This window comes from Rattus norvegicus, chromosome 18 (assembly GCF_021556685.1).
Source record: "Rattus norvegicus strain SHRSP/BbbUtx chromosome 18, alternate assembly SHRSP_T2T, whole genome shotgun sequence".
NCBI lineage: Eukaryota > Metazoa > Chordata > Mammalia > Rodentia > Muridae > Rattus > Rattus norvegicus.
In genome coordinates this window covers 27,424,126-27,442,667 of record NC_141551.1, presented here as the reverse complement: position 1 = coordinate 27,442,667, position 18,542 = coordinate 27,424,126, and the positions used below count along the sequence as shown (strand labels likewise).

The following is an 18,542-nucleotide window of genomic DNA, read 5'->3' as shown; positions in this document are numbered from 1 at the left end:
GGGACTCAGTTCAGCTGCTTAGTGTACTGAACTAATTAGGTCAAGGGCATGGGTGGATTTCACTCTGACTAACTCATATGACTTCAACACAAAGCCACAGATTTTCTCCTGACTCTGGACAATGTACTGCAGATGTGAGCTGTTAGTCATAAGGTATTTATATATGGGAGGTGGAGAAATAAACCAGTATTAATCTCTTTGAGATGGCAAGGCTCTCCCTCACCCTGCTGCTGATACTGCAGCACTACGCTAGCCAAGAGAATGATCCCGTTGCTAAATAATGACACTCTGGGGATGGGTCTAGGATGACCTCATTTAATGCTAGATCCCGTGCTCAGCAAACTATGTTTTTGGGGGGTCTTTGGTAGGTTCCTACTTTGTATGTTAAAACAAGAGTCCATCTCTGACAGGAAATCCGAGTGCAGCCCTCTGCTGCTCCTGTACCTTCCCTAAGCCTACATCTCTTCCTTGAAGTCTAGACAACAGGATGGTGACCATTTATAAGACAACTTCCTCCCTTTTCTTATACAAGACTACACAAATCAGGAAATTAGCTGTGTGTGTGTGTGTGTGTGTGTGTGTGTGTGTGTGTGTTATAGAACATCCTCATATTTCTTTGCTTAGCCTATGGGAAAGTAAGAAACACACCACTAGCTCAGGTGGTACACAGACCCCAAGTAAAACAAGGAAAATTTACCCAGGATCTTTTTTTTTCAGACCTGGATAGGGCAAACCTCACATCAATATTTCTACCAACAAGTTTTTTTTAAAGATTTATTTATTTAATATATATGAGTACACTGTAGCTGTCTTAGACACACCAGAAGAGGGCATCAGATCTCATTACAGATGGTTGTGAGCCACCATGTGGGTGCTGGGAATTGAACTCAGGACCTCTGGAAGAGCAGTCAGCGCTCTTAACCACTGAGTCATTTTGCCAGCCCCAAATATTTTTTGACATGGCTAAAATTGATAGAATAGGGATTGGGGGTTTAGCTCAGTGGTAGAGCGCTTGCCTAGGAAGCACAAGGCCCTGGGTTCGGTCCCCAGCTCCGAAAAAAAAGAACCAAAAAAAAACCTGGTAGAATATTGGTTTCAGGCTCCCTTGCTCTTAACTCTGGCACATAATTGCTTAAAGCCAGGCTAGTCCCACTAAATTCTATGTAAATCTGCCAAAAACCTTGTGGTCCCAATTGCCAGTTGCCTGGATTTGTGGGCATTTGTCCTTTTGTGTGTGTGAAATTTTTCTTGGGTTTTTGGATATGTCCTCCTTCCTGCAACTTTTTTTTCCTTTTTTTGGAGCTGAGGACCGAACCCAGGGCCTTGCGCTTGCTAGGCAAGCACTCTACCATTGAGCTAAATCCCCAACCCCCTTCCTGCAACTTTTGTACCTATTTCCTTCCCAAGAACTGGCTTGGAGATCCCAATTCTCCCGTATTCCCTCTAAGAAGTTCTGCTATTTTCATATTTTAGTTGTATGGTATGTGTGCGGGGTTGTGTATATGAATGCATGTGCCTGTGAAGCCCGAAGAGGATGTGGGATGTCCTGGAACTGAAGGCACAGGTAGTTGTGCCTGATCTGTAGCTGGGAACTGACCCTGTAAGAGCAGTAGTCCAAGCTTCTGGGCAGAGAGACACTTCTGCAGCCCACCTCCAGGACAGCCTTTATCCTTGCTGCTGCTTGCTTTCCCTTGGCTCAAACTTCATACAAACATGGATGTTGGTGGGCAGTAATGATTTCTGTGCATTTGGTGCATATAAGCAGCAACTGGCACAGAAGTGTTCTGTGTTGGGGTTTGGAGCCCTAAGTTTATCCAAGTGATACAGACAAATCCAGAAATGTCAGTGAAGGTATAAAGGAGTCAGTGGGTACATTTTCATGCAATTGCCTGAGGGGTGCAATGCCACCACCACCCCCTTCTTTCTTTTACTGGGAGGTTGCAGAGAATGGGGAGAGAAGGCTCCTTGGGAAGCCTCAGTTTTCCAGTTTTGCCCAACACACTCAAACCTAGACTTTGATTCCAAGTGATTTCACAATTTACTGTACTTCTTCATCTAGCACTTCCACACTCACATAGATACTTCTGAGTTGATGGTGCTCAGACATCTGTGATTACTGTAGACCTTACCCCCTGGCCTGGAGCCCAAGGCCGTACCCTATCTCAGCTTGCCATTTCTACAATCCCCATAGCAGAAAACCTTTCATGTACAACCATCTGATGCATGCTCCTGATCAGGCCACAGAGCACTAGGGGATCCTTCAGGACCCAGGCTTCTGTCTTCTTCTTCTTCTTTTTTTTTAAAAAAGATTTATTTATTTATTATATATAAGTACACTGTAGCTGTCTTCAGACACATCAGAAGAGGGCATCAGATCCCATTACAGATGGTTGTGAGCCACCATGTGGTTGCTGGGAATTGAACTCAGGACCTCTGGAAGAGCAGTCAGTGCTCTTAACCACTGAGCCAACTCTCCGGCCCGGCTTCTGTCTTCTTAATCACGGAGCCATCTCTCCTGATCAGATCCTGTCTTCCATCATCACACTATTACCTGACTATATGAGCTGGCCTCCAGCTTATCTCATGGTTTGGATGAGTATAACCCACTCGGTCATTGGCACGGGCCTTCCCATACCAATTCACATTGCCATACATTTTTGTTTGAGACGAGGTCTCATTCTGGATCTCAGGCTAGCCTCAAACTAGGATCCTCCTGCTTCAGTCCCCGATACTACAGACACGTAGTTCCACATCTGGCATTCTCATTTTTGAGGCAAGGTCTCCTGTCTACTGGACTTGAACTCCTGTTTCCTTTCTGGTACTAAGATTCAAGTGTGCATCACTATGCCTGGCTTGTCCTTTGAGCTTTCTGAAACAGAAGTGGGAAAGGTCGTTAGTTTTAATAGTCGGAGGTGTGGGACACAGGGGGAATTGGCTTCCTATTTCTTTTTTTCCTATTTGTAGTAATAATGATTGCCAGATATGCAGATCTAGCTAGACGTATTGGAGACTTTATGGCATGTCTAATATAGACTACACACTACTAATTTACAATGTCAAATCACAAAGGAATAGCTTTTGTTCTGCCACGCTTGTCCATGGTACTGGCTAGTATTTATTTAATTTCGGAGTGCTAAATACTTTATAAGTCAACAATGCTAGGCTAATGTCTTACCCATTATGTTGTTCCCTCTCCTAAATCAGATGACGATGATCAAATATCTACATGGTTGCCATGTTCTTTATAGTTATAGTTTAGGGTACAATGTCATCATTACTTGCTCTGTTTGTAATTGATATTACAAATGACACAGCCTTTAAGGGTCAATTAATTTCGTAGGTTTTGTTTTGTTTTGTTTCACTTTGCATTGTAGATGTGGTTTCTCTGTATAGCTGAGACCGCCCTGGAACTTGTTCTGTAGACCAGGCTGACCTTGAACTCATAGAGATGCGCCCGCCTCTGCCTACTGAGTGCTGGGATTAAGGGTATGTACTACCATAGCTCAGGTTCCTATTGTTATTTTGTTTTTTCTACTTTTTTGGGGGGCCGGTATTTTTTCAAATATATGCCTTTAAAAAACCTTTTTAAAGATTTGTTTACTTACATATTTTATGTATATGAGCGCTCTATTTGCATGTATGACAGAAGAGGACATCAAACAGAAGTGGGCAGCAGATCCCATTACAGATGGTTGCTAGGAATTGAACTCAGAACCTCTGGAAGAGCAGCCATGCTTTTAACTGGCGAGCCATCTATCCAGCCCTCAAATGCATGCTTTTTAAACACAAAATATGAAACAGAACTGTTTTGATTAGAGAATGACAATACAGTCTTCCCTGTGGTGTCTTCCTTCCCCTTCCAGCTCCTCACAGAAGGTCCCAGAGGCAGCCCCGCATTATCCTTAAGGATGCTTCAACTTAGTAGTTACCAATCAGCTCTAACCTTCTCAGCTTACGGAAGACTGAGGTCAAAGCAGGAGAAAGGGATAGCTCAGGGCCACACGATGATCTGTGAGAAACCCCCGACTAAAGGCTTTATCTAACTCTGAGCTTTTCCCACTTACAGTCCTTGTTCTCCTGGCACTCCAAGTGGTCACGAAGTCAGCATGCCAGGGACGCGCTACAGCCACACTTGTCATTTGGGGCTCTTACCCTTCTGTTTGGGTTCACTGTTCACCCTAGCTTCCCAACAGCCTAGGTAGATGTTTGACAGCATAATTGATTTGGTTTTCTTGAATAAAATCCAAGTGAATTCCAGGTACATTTTTCCCCAGATGACTTTCTGAAGTCATGATCATTTTGCCCTTTTGTAGACCTGATCTTTAGCTTGGTGAGTAGACTGGGTTTTGGTAATCCTCTGTGGATGAGCAAGGGAGTGAGGAGGCCCGCGGTTCCCCGGGAAAGAGTACCTTTGATTCTTTGCTAGACTCCACAGAAAACAGGGTGAGGAACACTAGGAAATGCCTCGTTTCCTCTTTCCAAACTTCTTAGAAAAGAAAACGGGCCAGAGAAAGGACGGGGCTGAGAAAGAAATCCCTCAGAGGCTCATGAGTAGATGGGGATGAATTAAGAACAAGTAATGGCAAAGTCCTGAGGGTAATTCCCAAACCTGCCCTCCCACTCTCCCCATTACAGTCTCTCTGATGCCTGAGGAGCTCGAATGGGAGGAACTACTGTCTAACTACATTAAAATCACTCTACTTTTAGTTTTTTTTGCGGCCATTAAACTTCCCAGAGTTGAGTTTAGCCTTCCCCAGACCATTTTTCTATCTCCAGGGCCTAGCATAGAGTTTCACAGAATAGGACATTTAAGAGGGACATTCTTGTGGATGTAAGCGGTCACCAGTTGTCCTTCAGTGTGCAAAGGTGTTGCCCCGTAGGACTTTTGTATGTTCTCAGGATCAGGCAGGACAGAAGTAACCAACTTCAGCTACAGATGAGTCTGAGTCAGAGCCAGTAGCCAAGCAGAAACCAGCCAATGCCTTGCTCTGTGGGTCCAACCTTTACACCTCGGCGGCTCAGAGTATGTCGGCGCGGGCCCCGCCGGGACTTGTAGTCGCGCAGCCCACCCGTACTAAACTACAATGACCAGCGTGCCCTGCGCTCCGCGCCCCTTCTCTTTCAGCCTCCGGGACTTGAGAGGCTCAGTCGACTTGCTGACAGAAAACCGATATGGCGGCCACTCTGGGCAGCGGGGAGCGCTGGACCCAAGGTACTTGGTCCCGGACTGGAGGGTGGGACAAGGCAGCGTTCCGGAGAGATCAGGGATGCGGCTTTTCGGAGCTTAAGGCGGAGATCCTGAACCAGATGGAGGCTTATGGGAAGATGCTAAGCCTGGGTAGGATTCACATAGCGGTGGAGGACGGCCGAGGGCAGAGGCCGGGAACGCTGGCTCTGGCCGGAGGCTCTATCCCTGAGCTCAGTCACTGGCTGCGACTAGTTGCCTCCGGACCCCCAACCCTGTCCTTTCCAGGCCCGGGGCTGCTCGGCCAGTGTTGACCTCCTGTGAGTGACTCGAGGGCTCTTAGGATGCTGAGTTCTGTAGCTTACCTGCCTCTTAATGGATGACTCCTCCAGGTTAGCTACCTGATTCTCCGTCCCCATTTGATCGTGTCCCTTCAGGCCTCATCAGGGTCAGTAGGCTGTCTGTCCTTTTCCATCCTACGGTCAGGCAAAAAAGTTTTGATCACAATACCTATCATGTATCCTGCATTATGCTGATTCTGCAGGGGGAATTTGACAGACGCGGGTCCCTGAGCTCACAGAACTGTCAAGAGTTTGACCGGTTAACAGCCTTTTACAAAACACGGCCAGTAAGTTCCTGGGTTACCACAGCAAGGTTGGGGGTTTGGGTTGCACACCGACAAGGTATCCAACACAGGCTGGGTGTCAAGAGAAGCTTTGTGGAGAAAACGTTACACACAAAGACATGAAGGAAGCCTTGGAGTTAGCCAGGGTGCCTTAAAGGAAGGGTGTCGAGGGAGTGTCACAGAAGGATCTTGAATAGGGAGAAAGAGTTCTTAAAGCCTTTTCAGGTCCTCAAAGAAGAAGACAAGAGTACCCTGTCCTCACTGGCTTGCTCTGTACATTCTGTAGATGTTAGGACTTACTGAATCGTTCTGTGCTAAACTATAACCTTTTTTTGTGGGCAGGAGTTGGTCTCACCCATACAACACCTGATATGTCTACCCTAGTGTCTTGGTTCATATCAGTTCTACATGTATTCGTTTATTTAATTTTAAAAAAGGCTGATTTTATCTTTAATTGTGTGTGTGTAGCAGGGAAGACTATGTGCATGTGAATTCAGGTGCCTTCAGAGGCCAAAGGCATCACATCCACCTACAGCTGGAGTTACAAGAGGTTTGAGCTGCCACGTGGGTGCTGGAAGCCAAATTCTGGTTCTTTTTTTTTTTTAAGATCTATTTATTTTATGTATATAAGTACACTATAGCTGTCTTCAGAAGACACCAGACGAGGGCATCAGATCTCATTACAGATGGTTGTGAGCCACCATGTGGTTGCTAGGAATTGAACTCAGAACCTCTGGGAGAGCAGTCAGTGCTCTTAACCACTGAGCCATCTCTCCAGCCTCCAAATTCAGGTTCTTAGAAGAGCAGTAGTCACACTCTTTAACTGCTGAGCTATCTCTCCAGCCCCTCCAAATGCTAGTTCAAAACAACTAAACTACTCCATTCTTTTTGCTTGTTTTGATATGCTTTTTGAGACAGGGTCTGTCTATGCTTTAAAGTTTTAGGATATATATGAGCAGTGCCACCTCTGACCATGGAGTACAAAGAAATGGGCCTCTCTGTGCCCTGCAGTAATGGGTAGAGATGTCTCCCAAGGCTTTTTTCTGTAAGTGAAGAGAATTTGTTGAATGAGCATTGTAAGTATGGCAAAAAAAAAAAAAAAAAAAAAAGGCTTTATGTTTCTGGCATGGGAAGAAGTTTGTGGAGTTGTGAGTAGAGGTTTGAGGTCCCCACGATGTCTTTACTCGTCTAAAGACACCTTTGCTTTTATCTGTAAGCTGCCTCCCAGAGCGTTCAGCCAAATAGTGAGCTTGTGGAGGTGGCCTTAAGTGCATATATATGCTTGTAATCCCAATGCTAGAGGAGCAGAGGTTCATGAATTTGAGGCCAGCAAAAGGTACATAGTAGAGCCTTGTCTCGGAGAAAAGCAAAGCAAAGCCTAACGTTGATTTGAACCAGAGGTTGGTGTGGGGATTGCTTTGCAGCTTACATTGATGCAATTAGAAGAAACAAATACCCAGAAGACAAGCAACCTGACAGCCATGATCCCTGTGGTTGCTGTAACTGCATGAAGGCACAAAAGGAAAAAAAGTCTGAGAACGAGTGGAGTCAGACCCGGCAGGGAGATGGGAACGCCACTTACACAGAAGAACAGCTACGTGGGGTACAAAGGTAAGCCCGTAGCAGGGTAAATAGGGATTTTACATAAAGTGCTCAGAAGGTCTGCCTTAGCATGGGCTGTGTAACTACTGACCTATGTCTTCACCAGTTTTCTTTAGGTTGGTTTATTATTTTACATGTGTGAATGTTTTCCCTGTGAGTGTGCCTGTGTACCATGTGTGTGCAGTGCCCTCAGAGGCTGGAAGAGGTGGCTTTGGACACTGAAACTGGAGTTGCATGCAGGCAGTTTTGAGCCTCCATTTGGGTGCTGGGAATAGAACCCATGTCCTTTGGAAGGATACACAGAGAAACCCTGTCTAGAAAAATCAACACTAAAACCAAACAAGGAAAAGAAAATAAAAGAAACTAGGAGGTTGGTATGGTGGCATACGCCTGCTGTCACAGAGCTCAAGCTGAAGCAGGAACATGTGAGGTTTGAGACCCTTGACAAAAAACAAACAACAAAAACCCTTCCGTAAGAAGGATAAAAGAAATACAGTGAGTACATATAAATGAAGTAGAGGGTAGGAAAATGATAGACAAAAAGCAATACAATCATAAGTTGAATCTTAAAATGCTAACACAATTGATACTTTTTACTATACTACCCAGGAAGAGAAAAACAGTATTCCAATGACGAAGGCACTCCTGCTTGTGAAAACCTGTGGCCCAGCTCTCTGGATCCAGGGAACCGGCAACTTCCCTGCTAGCCAGAGCTATCTAGTGAGGTCTGTGCTCTCAACACACAGACCTACACAAAATCAGGGCTGAAAAGAGAAGAGGGCACAGCCCCTGTTATCATTATTAATATTTCATTTTTATGTATCTGTTTGTGGGCGTGAGCGCGTGAGTGCAGGTGCCCATGGAGACTTGAAGAGGATGTCAGATCCTCTGGAGATAGAATTATAGACAGCTGTAAGTCACCTGATGTGGGTGCTGGGACCATGAGTTCAAGACCAGCCTGGCCTGCATGACAAGTTCCAGGACCACAAGAGCTATAGAGTGAAAGACCCTCTCTCTTTGTTGTTGTTGGATTGTTTGAGGCAGGGTCATCTGTGTGCTGGGATTCAAGGCACGCACCACCCTGCCCTGGGAATGTCTGTTCCAAAAGCAAACAAATAAATAGAAGCGAGGAAAATCATCTGGAGATGGATGGGATCCAGAACGACCCCAACAGTGTCTGAAAGAGAACAAAGTTGGAGAAGTAGTGCTTTAATTTTTTTTTCTTGAGACAGGATTTCTCTGTGTAACCCTGGCTATCCTGGAAGTAACTCTGTAGGCCAGGATGGACTCACGGACATCCCCCTGCCTCTGCCTCCTGAGTGCTGGCATTAAAGGCATGTGCCACCAGCTCATGGCTTAAATTTTAAACTTACTTCAAAACCATAACAATGAAGACCATCAGACACATTTAAGGATGGACATGTAGCTCAGTGGACTGGGCTGAGGAATAACCCTTATGTTTATGGGCCCTTGGTTTTTATTGTTGTTTTCAGACAAGGCTTAGCTCTGTAAGTTCCAAACTCCTAGTGACTCTCTTGCCTCAGCCTATCAAATACTAGGAATGCTAGGTGGGACGAGCCAGCAGGCCTGGCTCCAGTCCATGAGTCATCGACGAGGTGCCTAGACGTTTTAATGGAGGAGAGAACATCCTCTACAGATGCTGACTAGACAACTGAACGTTCACAGGAAAGGACCCTAGCCTTATGGTCTCAGTTCAGGCAGGTGTGGGGAGAGACGCTTAGCTCACTCAGGAAGCAGGGGCGGGCGGATCTCAGTGAGCTCCAGGACAGCTAGGGCTCAAAAGGAGATAAAAGAGTGACAGAGAGAAGGAAAGAAAATGTAATTTAAAAAAAAATAAAATGAAAACCGGGAAGGAAACATCTGATTTGGTCCCTGGTCTTTATACATTCATACATACGAACATGCATACATATAAACATACAAACATGCACACAAACACACACATACAAGCATATATATATACATATATATATATATATATATATATATATATATATATATATATATATATATATATATATATATATATATACAAACAAATATACAGACATACAAGCATATAGGAATACACAGACATACACACAGATACTCAAGAAGTCATTCTCTGCTACTTGGAGAGTTGAAACCCAACCTGGACTACATGAGATTCTATCTTAACAAAAAAAAAAAAAAAAAAAAAAAAAAGAGCAAGCACGATGCCTTTAGTATATGCCTTTAGTCCCAGAACCTGGGAACGAGCTAGAAGTGAAGTAGGCTGATCTTGGTGAGTTGGAGGCAACCACAGAAAGTTCTAAGACAGCCAGAACTACATAGAGAGACCCCATCTCAAAACAAACAAGCAAAACTCCTTCCTGTGGTTGCATGTAGCTTTTTGCTACCCTACCTATGCTCCGGGAATGGGCTGCACTACAAGCCCCAGCCTAGCTTCCCTTGAATCCACTGATGAAAGGCGTACACACACACACACACACACACACACACACACACACACACACACACAGAGTTGCTCATTTTCAACTTGCCTTCTTGGCACAGTTGCTGGGCATTACTATCTCCCACCAGGAAAAGCTCGCCCTTGTCATTACTCTTAGCTCTGCTCCTCCCACCTGCCCTAACTTTAGTGGCTACTCCCATCTAGCTGCTTCTAGACACCTGCCTTTAGGAGCCCGTTTTGAGATCTCACATGACTCTTCAACCCTCCATCAGAAGCATGGTGAAACTCTCCCTCTCCTTCCTTGGGTTATCCCTTCTCCAGGGATCTGGAAGTCCTGCCTGTACCTTTCACCCAGCAATTGGCCTATGGCTTTCTTTATTGACAGATCAAGAACCAATCGGGGAACAGGACATTAGCATCAGAACCACCCCTACATCCCTTTTCCCTGAGGAGAAAACTGTACACACAATTCTGAAAAATAGCCTTAAGGGCAGACGTGAGAGCGTGCACACCCATTATATCAACCTGTGGGGCACGGGGACTAAGACTTAGAGACCAGCCTTAGCTACACAGTGAGCTGGAGACGAGCGGCTGCTAGATGCTGCTACTAGAAAACAAGATAGCTAGCTGGTTCCAGCGCTGCAGTTCTTGAATTAAGTTTCAGGATCTTAGCCTGAACTTTGCAGTCAGGGTGAACATGCTTCCTTTGCTCCCTTCTGTGAAAAGAGGAGGGAGGGAAGAGCACACCGGAGGGAGGAGCTGCACAAAGCACTGAAATCTGGGTAGGAAGATGGGAATATTTCCTGCTTGGCTCACTGATTCCTCTTAGGTGCTCACAGGTTGCATGGATATATTGCTTGGCAGTCAGTTGTACAAATAGAGCTTCTGTATTTTAAAAAATATGTATTTAATTTTTTTTAAGAATCAAGAAGTGCAGAAATTACTATGACATTCTGGGTGTTTCTCACAATGCCAGCGATGAAGAGCTTAAGAAAGCATACAAGAAACTCGCCCTGAAGTTTCACCCCGACAAGAACTGTGCTCCTGGAGCAACAGATGCCTTCAAAGGTTTGACCTTGAACCCATGCCCATCTGGCCTCGTAATGTCAGTGGTAGCAAATTGTTTTTAATTTTAATTTATTTATCTTAGAAATCAGCACATACATGGAGGTCTAAGAACAGCCTTTGAGAATCATTTTTCTACTTCTACACTGTGGGTCCCAGGACTCAAAGTCAAGGTCATCAGACTTAAACAGCTAATACCTTCTACCCTCTGAGCTATCTTGAAGGCCCAGGAGTAAATTACTTTTAGTCTTCCCTGCACATGGCTTCCTAGGTTATAAGCAAGTTATTTTTCCTTGACATATACTTTTGCTTTGTTTTGTTTGACACGGAATTTTATCATGTATCCCTGTAGATATCCTCCTGCTTCTGCCTTTCAAATGATGGAAATACAGATGTGCACCACCAAGCCTAAATTTTTAAACGCTCATGTGTGCATGTCTGTGCATGTCTGTGTGCACGCATGTGTGTGTGTGTATGTGTGTGCATGTGCATGTCTGTGTATGTGTGTGTATGTGTGTGCGTGTGCATGTTTGTGTGTGTGCATCGCAGTGTGTACATGTCTGTGTGTGTGCATGTACATGTCTGCGTGTGTGTGTGCATGTGTGTGTGCATGTATGTGTGTGTTGTGCTTATGTGCATGTCCACATGTATTTAGAGGTCAGAAGATAGACTCAGGTGCTGTTTTTCAGATGCTACCCACCTTTATTTTTGAATCAAGGCCTCTCACTGGCCTTCAAGTAGGATTTGGAGGACCCCAAAGCATCTGCGTTGCCAGGCTGGATTATAAGCTTGTGCCTCCACAGAGCCTGACTCAGGTCAATGCTTGCAAGGACATCATTTAACATTCTTTCTCCCTTACTCCCTCCATCTCTCTTTTTTCTTTTTGAGATCGGGTCTCATTATATAGCTCTAGTTGCAATTCAACCAATTCAAGCTCATCCCCCAAATAGCTTACACATGAATGAGACTCAGACTATGGTTATTTTCCTTGGTTTTGATAATTGTTGGGAGGTAACCCCCAATTTATTTTTCTAACTGCTGGCTTGGCTACCTCCTCAGCAGCGTACCCCAAATACTTGCTGTTTCCCCTGGCCATGTGATCATGGCGCATCCCTTCTCATGGCTGCTTCCTCCTCTGCTCTCATTCTTCCTGGTCCCTCTCCCTCACCCTCTTCCTCTCCTTCCCCTCCCCCCTTCTCTCTCATATTTCCATCCCTCCACCAGGTCCCACCTATCTCTATAATCTCTTCAGTAATTGGCTGTATCCAATCTTAGTTAACCAATAGTTTTAAAATTAAGAACAAGGTTTATACAACAAAATCTTGTAAACATGAGAATTCACTCATAGACCTAGACCTTCTGGTACAGAATTAAGCATTACAATATGTAGCAACAGATCAAACCCCAACGTTTCCCTTTTTTTAATCTAAATAAAAGGCTTTTTTCTCTTAAAATAATAAACAATATACAATAGGGACAATTGTGAAATTATGAAAATGATTAGGTAAGAGTTACATTTAAATATACAGTCTGTTCATGTCTAGCAACTCAGGAGAAAATATTCTATTATCTCTCCTATCCTGGTTAGTTAGAGTTCTATATCTAAATCAATTTCAATTATAAGTTGAATTACAATCCTAAAATTACCTTCTTTTTGAATCCTAAACAACTTAAGCTTATTGTACAACTATGACTATTTAGTCTTCAGCCCCATCAGAGACCTGAGAAGGAAATAAACATTACCTGAGTGCAGCCTGGACAGTCCCCAGCATTCTCTACAACATTGGGGTATCGTCTTCAGCCTTCTGCCCAGGATATCTGACAGACCTTTTGTGAAGCAGGAATTATGAAGGACTTGCTTACCTTACTCTGTCTTGGCAGAGCTTGGCAGTCGACTTGCCTGCGTCTGCTTCTCTTCCTGTACAGTGTTCTGTCTACGGTTAGTTAGGCCGCTCTCTCTGTCCAGTGTCTAGCTTGCCACAGTTGAGCAATTCCAATGGAGGTTGTTGGTGTTCATCGTCTTCTTCCAAGTTGAATGTGAAACTGCCAGGGGCTGACATGTTTCAATGTCATAAAAGCCTTAAATTCATAAAAGCATCTTTAAATGCCATAGTTTGGGGGTTTTTGAGATTTTTGAAGACCATCTGTCTAATTATAGCACATCCAAACTAGGTAACACTGCCTGTCTCCAGCTACCTATTGTTTGTTTAACCTGGGATATATCTTTTGTAATAATCCAGACTAGTATTACTTAATTATCCCAAGCAGTTTGTAATAGCAGCTATTAAACAGACTGGGACTAAACCTTGTATTTTTTTTTTTTTTGGTTCTTTTTTTTGGAGCTGGGGACTGAACCCAGGGCCTTGCGCTTCCTAGGCAAGCGTTCTACCGCTGAGCTAAATCCCCAACCCCTAAACCTTGTATTTTTAAATGAGTTGCGTAGGCACAATGCGTATCTAAGAGTTGAAACATCCATATATTATGTTGTAACAAAATTAATCTTAAATTTTGTATCAATATACAGAGATTTATACCAATGAAAACCTCAAACCTGTCTCAATATACAAAATTCTGTACCAATGTAACAAAATATAACCTTCTTTTTTGTATCAATATACAAGATCCTCTACCAATGTAAGATTATAGCTAAAAATGTGTTTTGGTTTAAGAGTAGATTTAATTATCTACGTCTGTCTAATTTCTTATATCTATATCCCCCTCTCCCCTTTCCCTTACTTAAAGAAGAAAGAAGGATAGGGGAAGAAAAGGAAGCAGAATAGAAATTCCTGAATCTATATCCCCTATTTTGTTTCCTCCCCACTCAAGACTATAGTCATTCATAAATCATTCCCCAAATTGGCAACTTATCTATTATCCATAAAATATCCAAAACCATTCACCCCAACTTAAGGGACTAAGATGACAACAGCCTTATTATAATTTCTTCCTGTAGGGGTTGGGGATTTAGCTCAGTGGTAGAGCGCTTGCCTAGGAAGCGCAAGGCCCTGGGTTCGGTCCCCAGCTCCGAAAAATAGAACCAAAAAAAAAAAATAATAATTTCTTCCTGTTGAATTGGGGCAAAGAATTCCTTTTTTGGGGGGGCAAGGAAATTAAAAAGTGGTTAGTCTTAACAAAGCTAGCATAACATTTCTTGTCCAGTCTCTGTAAGCTGAGAAAGTGCAGGCTTAAATGAAGTCTTGATTAGAACAATCTGAAAGGTTGGACTGCGTGAGCTAGCATTCTGAAAATGTTGCAGAAGCAAGTCTTTACAGGAAACAGCTTTGATGCAGTTAAGGTAGGATCAAGCAGGGAGCTGGTCTAGCAGGTCTCAGTATCTCAGCATCCTCAAGGGTGAATTCTGTCAGGGCTGCCCTCTTGGTCTTCCATTCTGCAAAGACAAAGCCTGTGAGCAATATATAGCTCTCTAAAGGCATCTGTGTGGAATGTGCACCATGCACAGATGAGTTAAGGATGATCTCCTGCTCTCTGTCTTTTGTCAGAAGTGAGTCTGGTCATATAATCAAACCACAACATGCATCTCCATTCATGCAGCACAAAAGAATGATATATAGTAAGTATGAGAATTTTGTAACCAACAAGACGTATTGGCCACGTAGCTGAAGTTCTGGCTGGAGACATACATATTTATGTCCCAGTCACTTTCAGAGTTGTTTTAACATTGTACATTACTGGTTTGTTTGGTCTTTTTGATTTTCTTCTTGTCTGTAATTGAGATCTTCAGGAGGTTTTCCCCTGCCATGTCTGATTTTTATTAATTTGGAAGGAACCCATAGCTTTTCTTTTTCTGTGGAAATGTAGGCATAACCTCTCTCCCCCAGCATACCACATTTCCTGTTTTCCATTTTGAGATTAGTTAAGACATCTTTAAAATAAACAGGCTGGTTTAATTCAGATGTTTTGTTTGTTTGTTTTTCCTGTACTCCAGTGTCTTTTAGCAGCTGTAGGTTTTTACTTGCCTGCATTCAAAAATTTTAAACTTAATAAAGCAGTATGCAGTCTCTCTCTGGGGTCTTTGTTACCCCTTTTTGCTTGTTAAGCATCTCTTTAAGGTATAATTGGATGCCTCTGTGATTGTTGGTCCTGTAGGACTGTGTGTTATACCTGTAATATGTTTTATATCATAATATGTAAAAAGTCATTTCATTTTATTACAGACATATGCTAGAACATTCTCAGTCATCATTTGTCTAGGTATTCCCATAATGGACATAATTTCTAGTTAATGTGTAATTACAGAATCAGCCTTTTCAGAAGTCAGTGCAGTTGCCCATTGAAATCCTGAATATGTGTGTATAGTATGGTGCACACATTGAAATCCTCAATATGTGTGTATAGTATGGTGCACACATTTCAGTTTGCCAAACTCTATAAAATGAAACATCCATTTGCCAAATTTCACTTCCTTGGGTGCCTTTAGGGTTACTCCTTATAGGTAATGGAGTTTGGTTAGATACAGAACAAGTAGGAATGTCTTTACAATTTCCTTGCTTTGTTGCCAAGTGATAAAGCTCCTTTTTAAACCTTTGCTGTTACCACGGTGTTTTTTATGAAGTCTGAAGCCTCTAGCACACTTCTCTCAGTAGCTGATCAACTTCATCATTAACGTGTGCCAGAGGGCTTGGTAGGCCCATATGAGATCTGATGTGTGTGTATGGATGATTTCTATTTCTGATCATTTGTTGTAATTGAATAAACAGTAAGTTCAGTAGTTTCTTTATGCAAAACAACCCTTTCTGCATATTGAATGTTAGTTACTATTAAGAGATTCTTGAAAATCTAATAACATCATAAAAATTGCATGTAACTCTGATTTTTTAATTGAATTGTAAGGACTCTCAACCACCTTACTTAAGCTTTCTGACTTATATTCTGCCTTTCCTGATTTATGTACATCAGTAAAAATGTAGGCGCTCCAGAAATTGGTCCCCCTGTTATTATCCAAGGGAGAATCGAATTAGTTCTTTTTAGAAACCAAAGTTGCTTGCTTTGGGGGTATTTATTGTTAATTTTTCCCAAAACAATTGCTGCAAGCTCTTTGCCAATATTTATTTTCTGTCGTAACAAGGCAATCTCAACATTAGTAGAAGGCACCACAATTTCAGATGGATCTATTCCAGCTAATTGATGATGTATAATTTTTTCCTTTTAGAATCAATTCAGAGACTTTTCTATATAGGTCTTTAATTTTTTACTCTGGATGTGTGCTAAAAATATCATTTCTAAGATATAATCTTTCCTCTGCATAAGAATTCCTGTGAGGGCTGGAGAGATGGCTCAGTGGCTAAGAGCACTGATTGCTCTTCCAGAGGTCCTGAGTTCAAATCCCAGCAACCACATGGTGGCTCACAACCATCTGTAATGAGATCTGACGCCCTCTTCTAGTGTGTTTGAAGACAGTGTACTTATATATAATAAATAAATCTTAAAAAAAAAAGAATTCCTGTGGAAAATGAGTAGAGGGCAAGATAGCTAAACACAAGCCATCTTTGGATTAATGCGCTCCATGTGGGCAGTTTGTGATTGCTTTTCTTCTTTTTTTTTCTTTCTTTTTTTTTTTTTTTTCGGAGCTGGGGACCGAACCCAGGGCCTTGAGCTCGCTAGGCAAGCGCTCTACTGCTGTGATTGCTTTTCTATCAGCCAATTCCTTTTCAGTCTCAGCTGATTGTCTTCTTGGACTATTTAATTCTTTATCCCCTTGCAAGGTTTGAAATAAATTATTCAGCTCTTTAGTGGTCAAATCAATTGCAGGCTGAAGCCAGTTAATATCTCCCAGTAATTTTTGAAAATCATTAAGACTATTTAGCTGGTCTCTTCTGATTTCTTGCTGATTTATCTTATATCCTAGGTAATCAACAAGATCTCTTCTTTGTATTTTTTTTTTCAGGGATAATTTGTAATCTCCAATAAGGCAAACTTTTTTGCTTCATCAAATGTTTGTTCTAAGGTACCTCTATTTGAATCAGCCAGCACAATATCGTCCATATAATGGTGAATGATGGATTAAGAAAATTGTTTACAAATTATTTCCAATAGCTGTTGGCATGAGGTAGTACTAGTCAACATTCCTGTGGCAGGACTTTCCATTGGTACCTTTTGGTTGGCATTGAGTGGTTAAATGTGGGCACCTGAAGGGAAATCTTCCTCTGTGTTGTTCTTGTAAAGGAACTGTGAAAAAGTGATCCTTTAGATCAGTCACTATGATAGGTCATTCCTTAAGTAACAAGGAAGGCAATGAGATTCCAGGCTGTAAAGAGTCCTTTGGTTGAATAATTTTATTAATTGCTCTCAGATCTGTCAACATCCTCCACTTGGCAGATTTCTTTTTTTTTTTTTTTTTTTTTTTTTTTTGGTTCTTTTTTTTGGAGCTGGGGACCGAACCCAGGGCCTTGCGGTTCCTAGGCAAGCGCTCTACCACTGAGCTAAATTCCCAACCCCCAGATCTTGAATTTTTATGTTGTTCAGAAATATCTTTCCTTAGTGCATAGGAAATGAGTGGCTCATGGTGGATTTGTCAGTCCTTGAGCGAAGCCTCTTATTTTCTGAAATTAAGGAGACGCCTTGTCCCTGGATGAGCTGCATTCACAAACCATATCCTTCCATGCCTCAGGAAACTTCCTCCCAGCATCATTACTACTGTAGGATTTATCTGTAGGAATTGTTTCACTGGATCTTTGACAGCCACATCAATGGATTATCTTGCTTTTCTTTCTTGTAACTGTTTGCCCAACCACACTGGATTATGAGCATTTGTCCGCAGTTGTTTTGATCCGTTCATAAAGGGAGTAGGTCTTGCTCCTAATGGTCTAATTGCCTTTTTGCATTCATTATTGGCATTTTCAAAGCTAAAAGATTCAGTTAAGATTTTTCTGGTATCCGGATCTGATATTGCTCTGTCTAGAGCTGTGGATAGTCTGTACAAGGATTGTTTGAACCCTGGGTTATCTTTTAAATGATTCGGCTCACCCATGGTTCAACCTTGTTCTAAGCATTTAAAGCTACCCTGCGACGTTGTTCCAGGACAGCATCCTCAGGGGCAATCTGTGCTCCTTACTCAGAGTCTGGGCCTTCACCTGTAACTGATCCTTGACACTGTCAGTGGCTCTGTTCCTGTCTCGTTGCTGCTCATCTTTGTACCATGTCAGCCCTTGTGACTGAGGGCCAGGCTCTAGGATGGCTGGCATCAAATCTTGCCAGTCTTTTGGAACTGCATGATTCCCTGGGGCCCAGGTACTGAGCATCTGTTCGACATAGAGTGACTATAAGCCATAGCTCAATGTTGCTTTCTTAAACCTTTCTAAATCCTGTGCCATAGGATCACCATGTGAATTTTCTTCATTCCCTTCCAATTCCCTTATCAAGGCTGGGAAAATCATTTTAGGTTTATAAACAGAAATAGACTGCCCTTTCTCAGTCTAGTTACAGAGTGACGCTTTAAGTTCTGGCCTTCCTTCCGCTGCCCCTATATTAGTATATACTTTTTTTTTTTTTCATTTTTTTTTCGGAGCTGGGGACCGAACCCAGGGCCTTGCGCTCCCTAGGCAAGCGCTCTACCGCTGAGCTAAATCCCCAACCCTGTATATACTTTTTAG

The 18,542-nt window shown here is 42.7% G+C and overlaps 1 protein-coding gene across 3 annotated transcripts in view; it reads left to right on the top strand.

Annotated features, from left to right (window-relative positions):
* Positions 1-18,542, top strand: part of Dnajc18 (DnaJ heat shock protein family (Hsp40) member C18) — a 33,936-nt gene continuing 15,394 nt past the window's right edge. Inside the window, 5 exon segments of one of the 3 annotated variants that reach the window (NM_001013887.2) lie at positions 1-153; positions 5,126-5,212; positions 5,730-5,813; positions 7,235-7,421; positions 10,790-10,935. In NM_001013887.2, coding sequence (NP_001013909.1) covers positions 7,318-7,421; positions 10,790-10,935 — 250 coding nt within the window. In that variant the 5' untranslated portion in view covers positions 1-153; positions 5,126-5,212; positions 5,730-5,813; positions 7,235-7,317. 3 annotated transcript variants of the gene reach the window in all.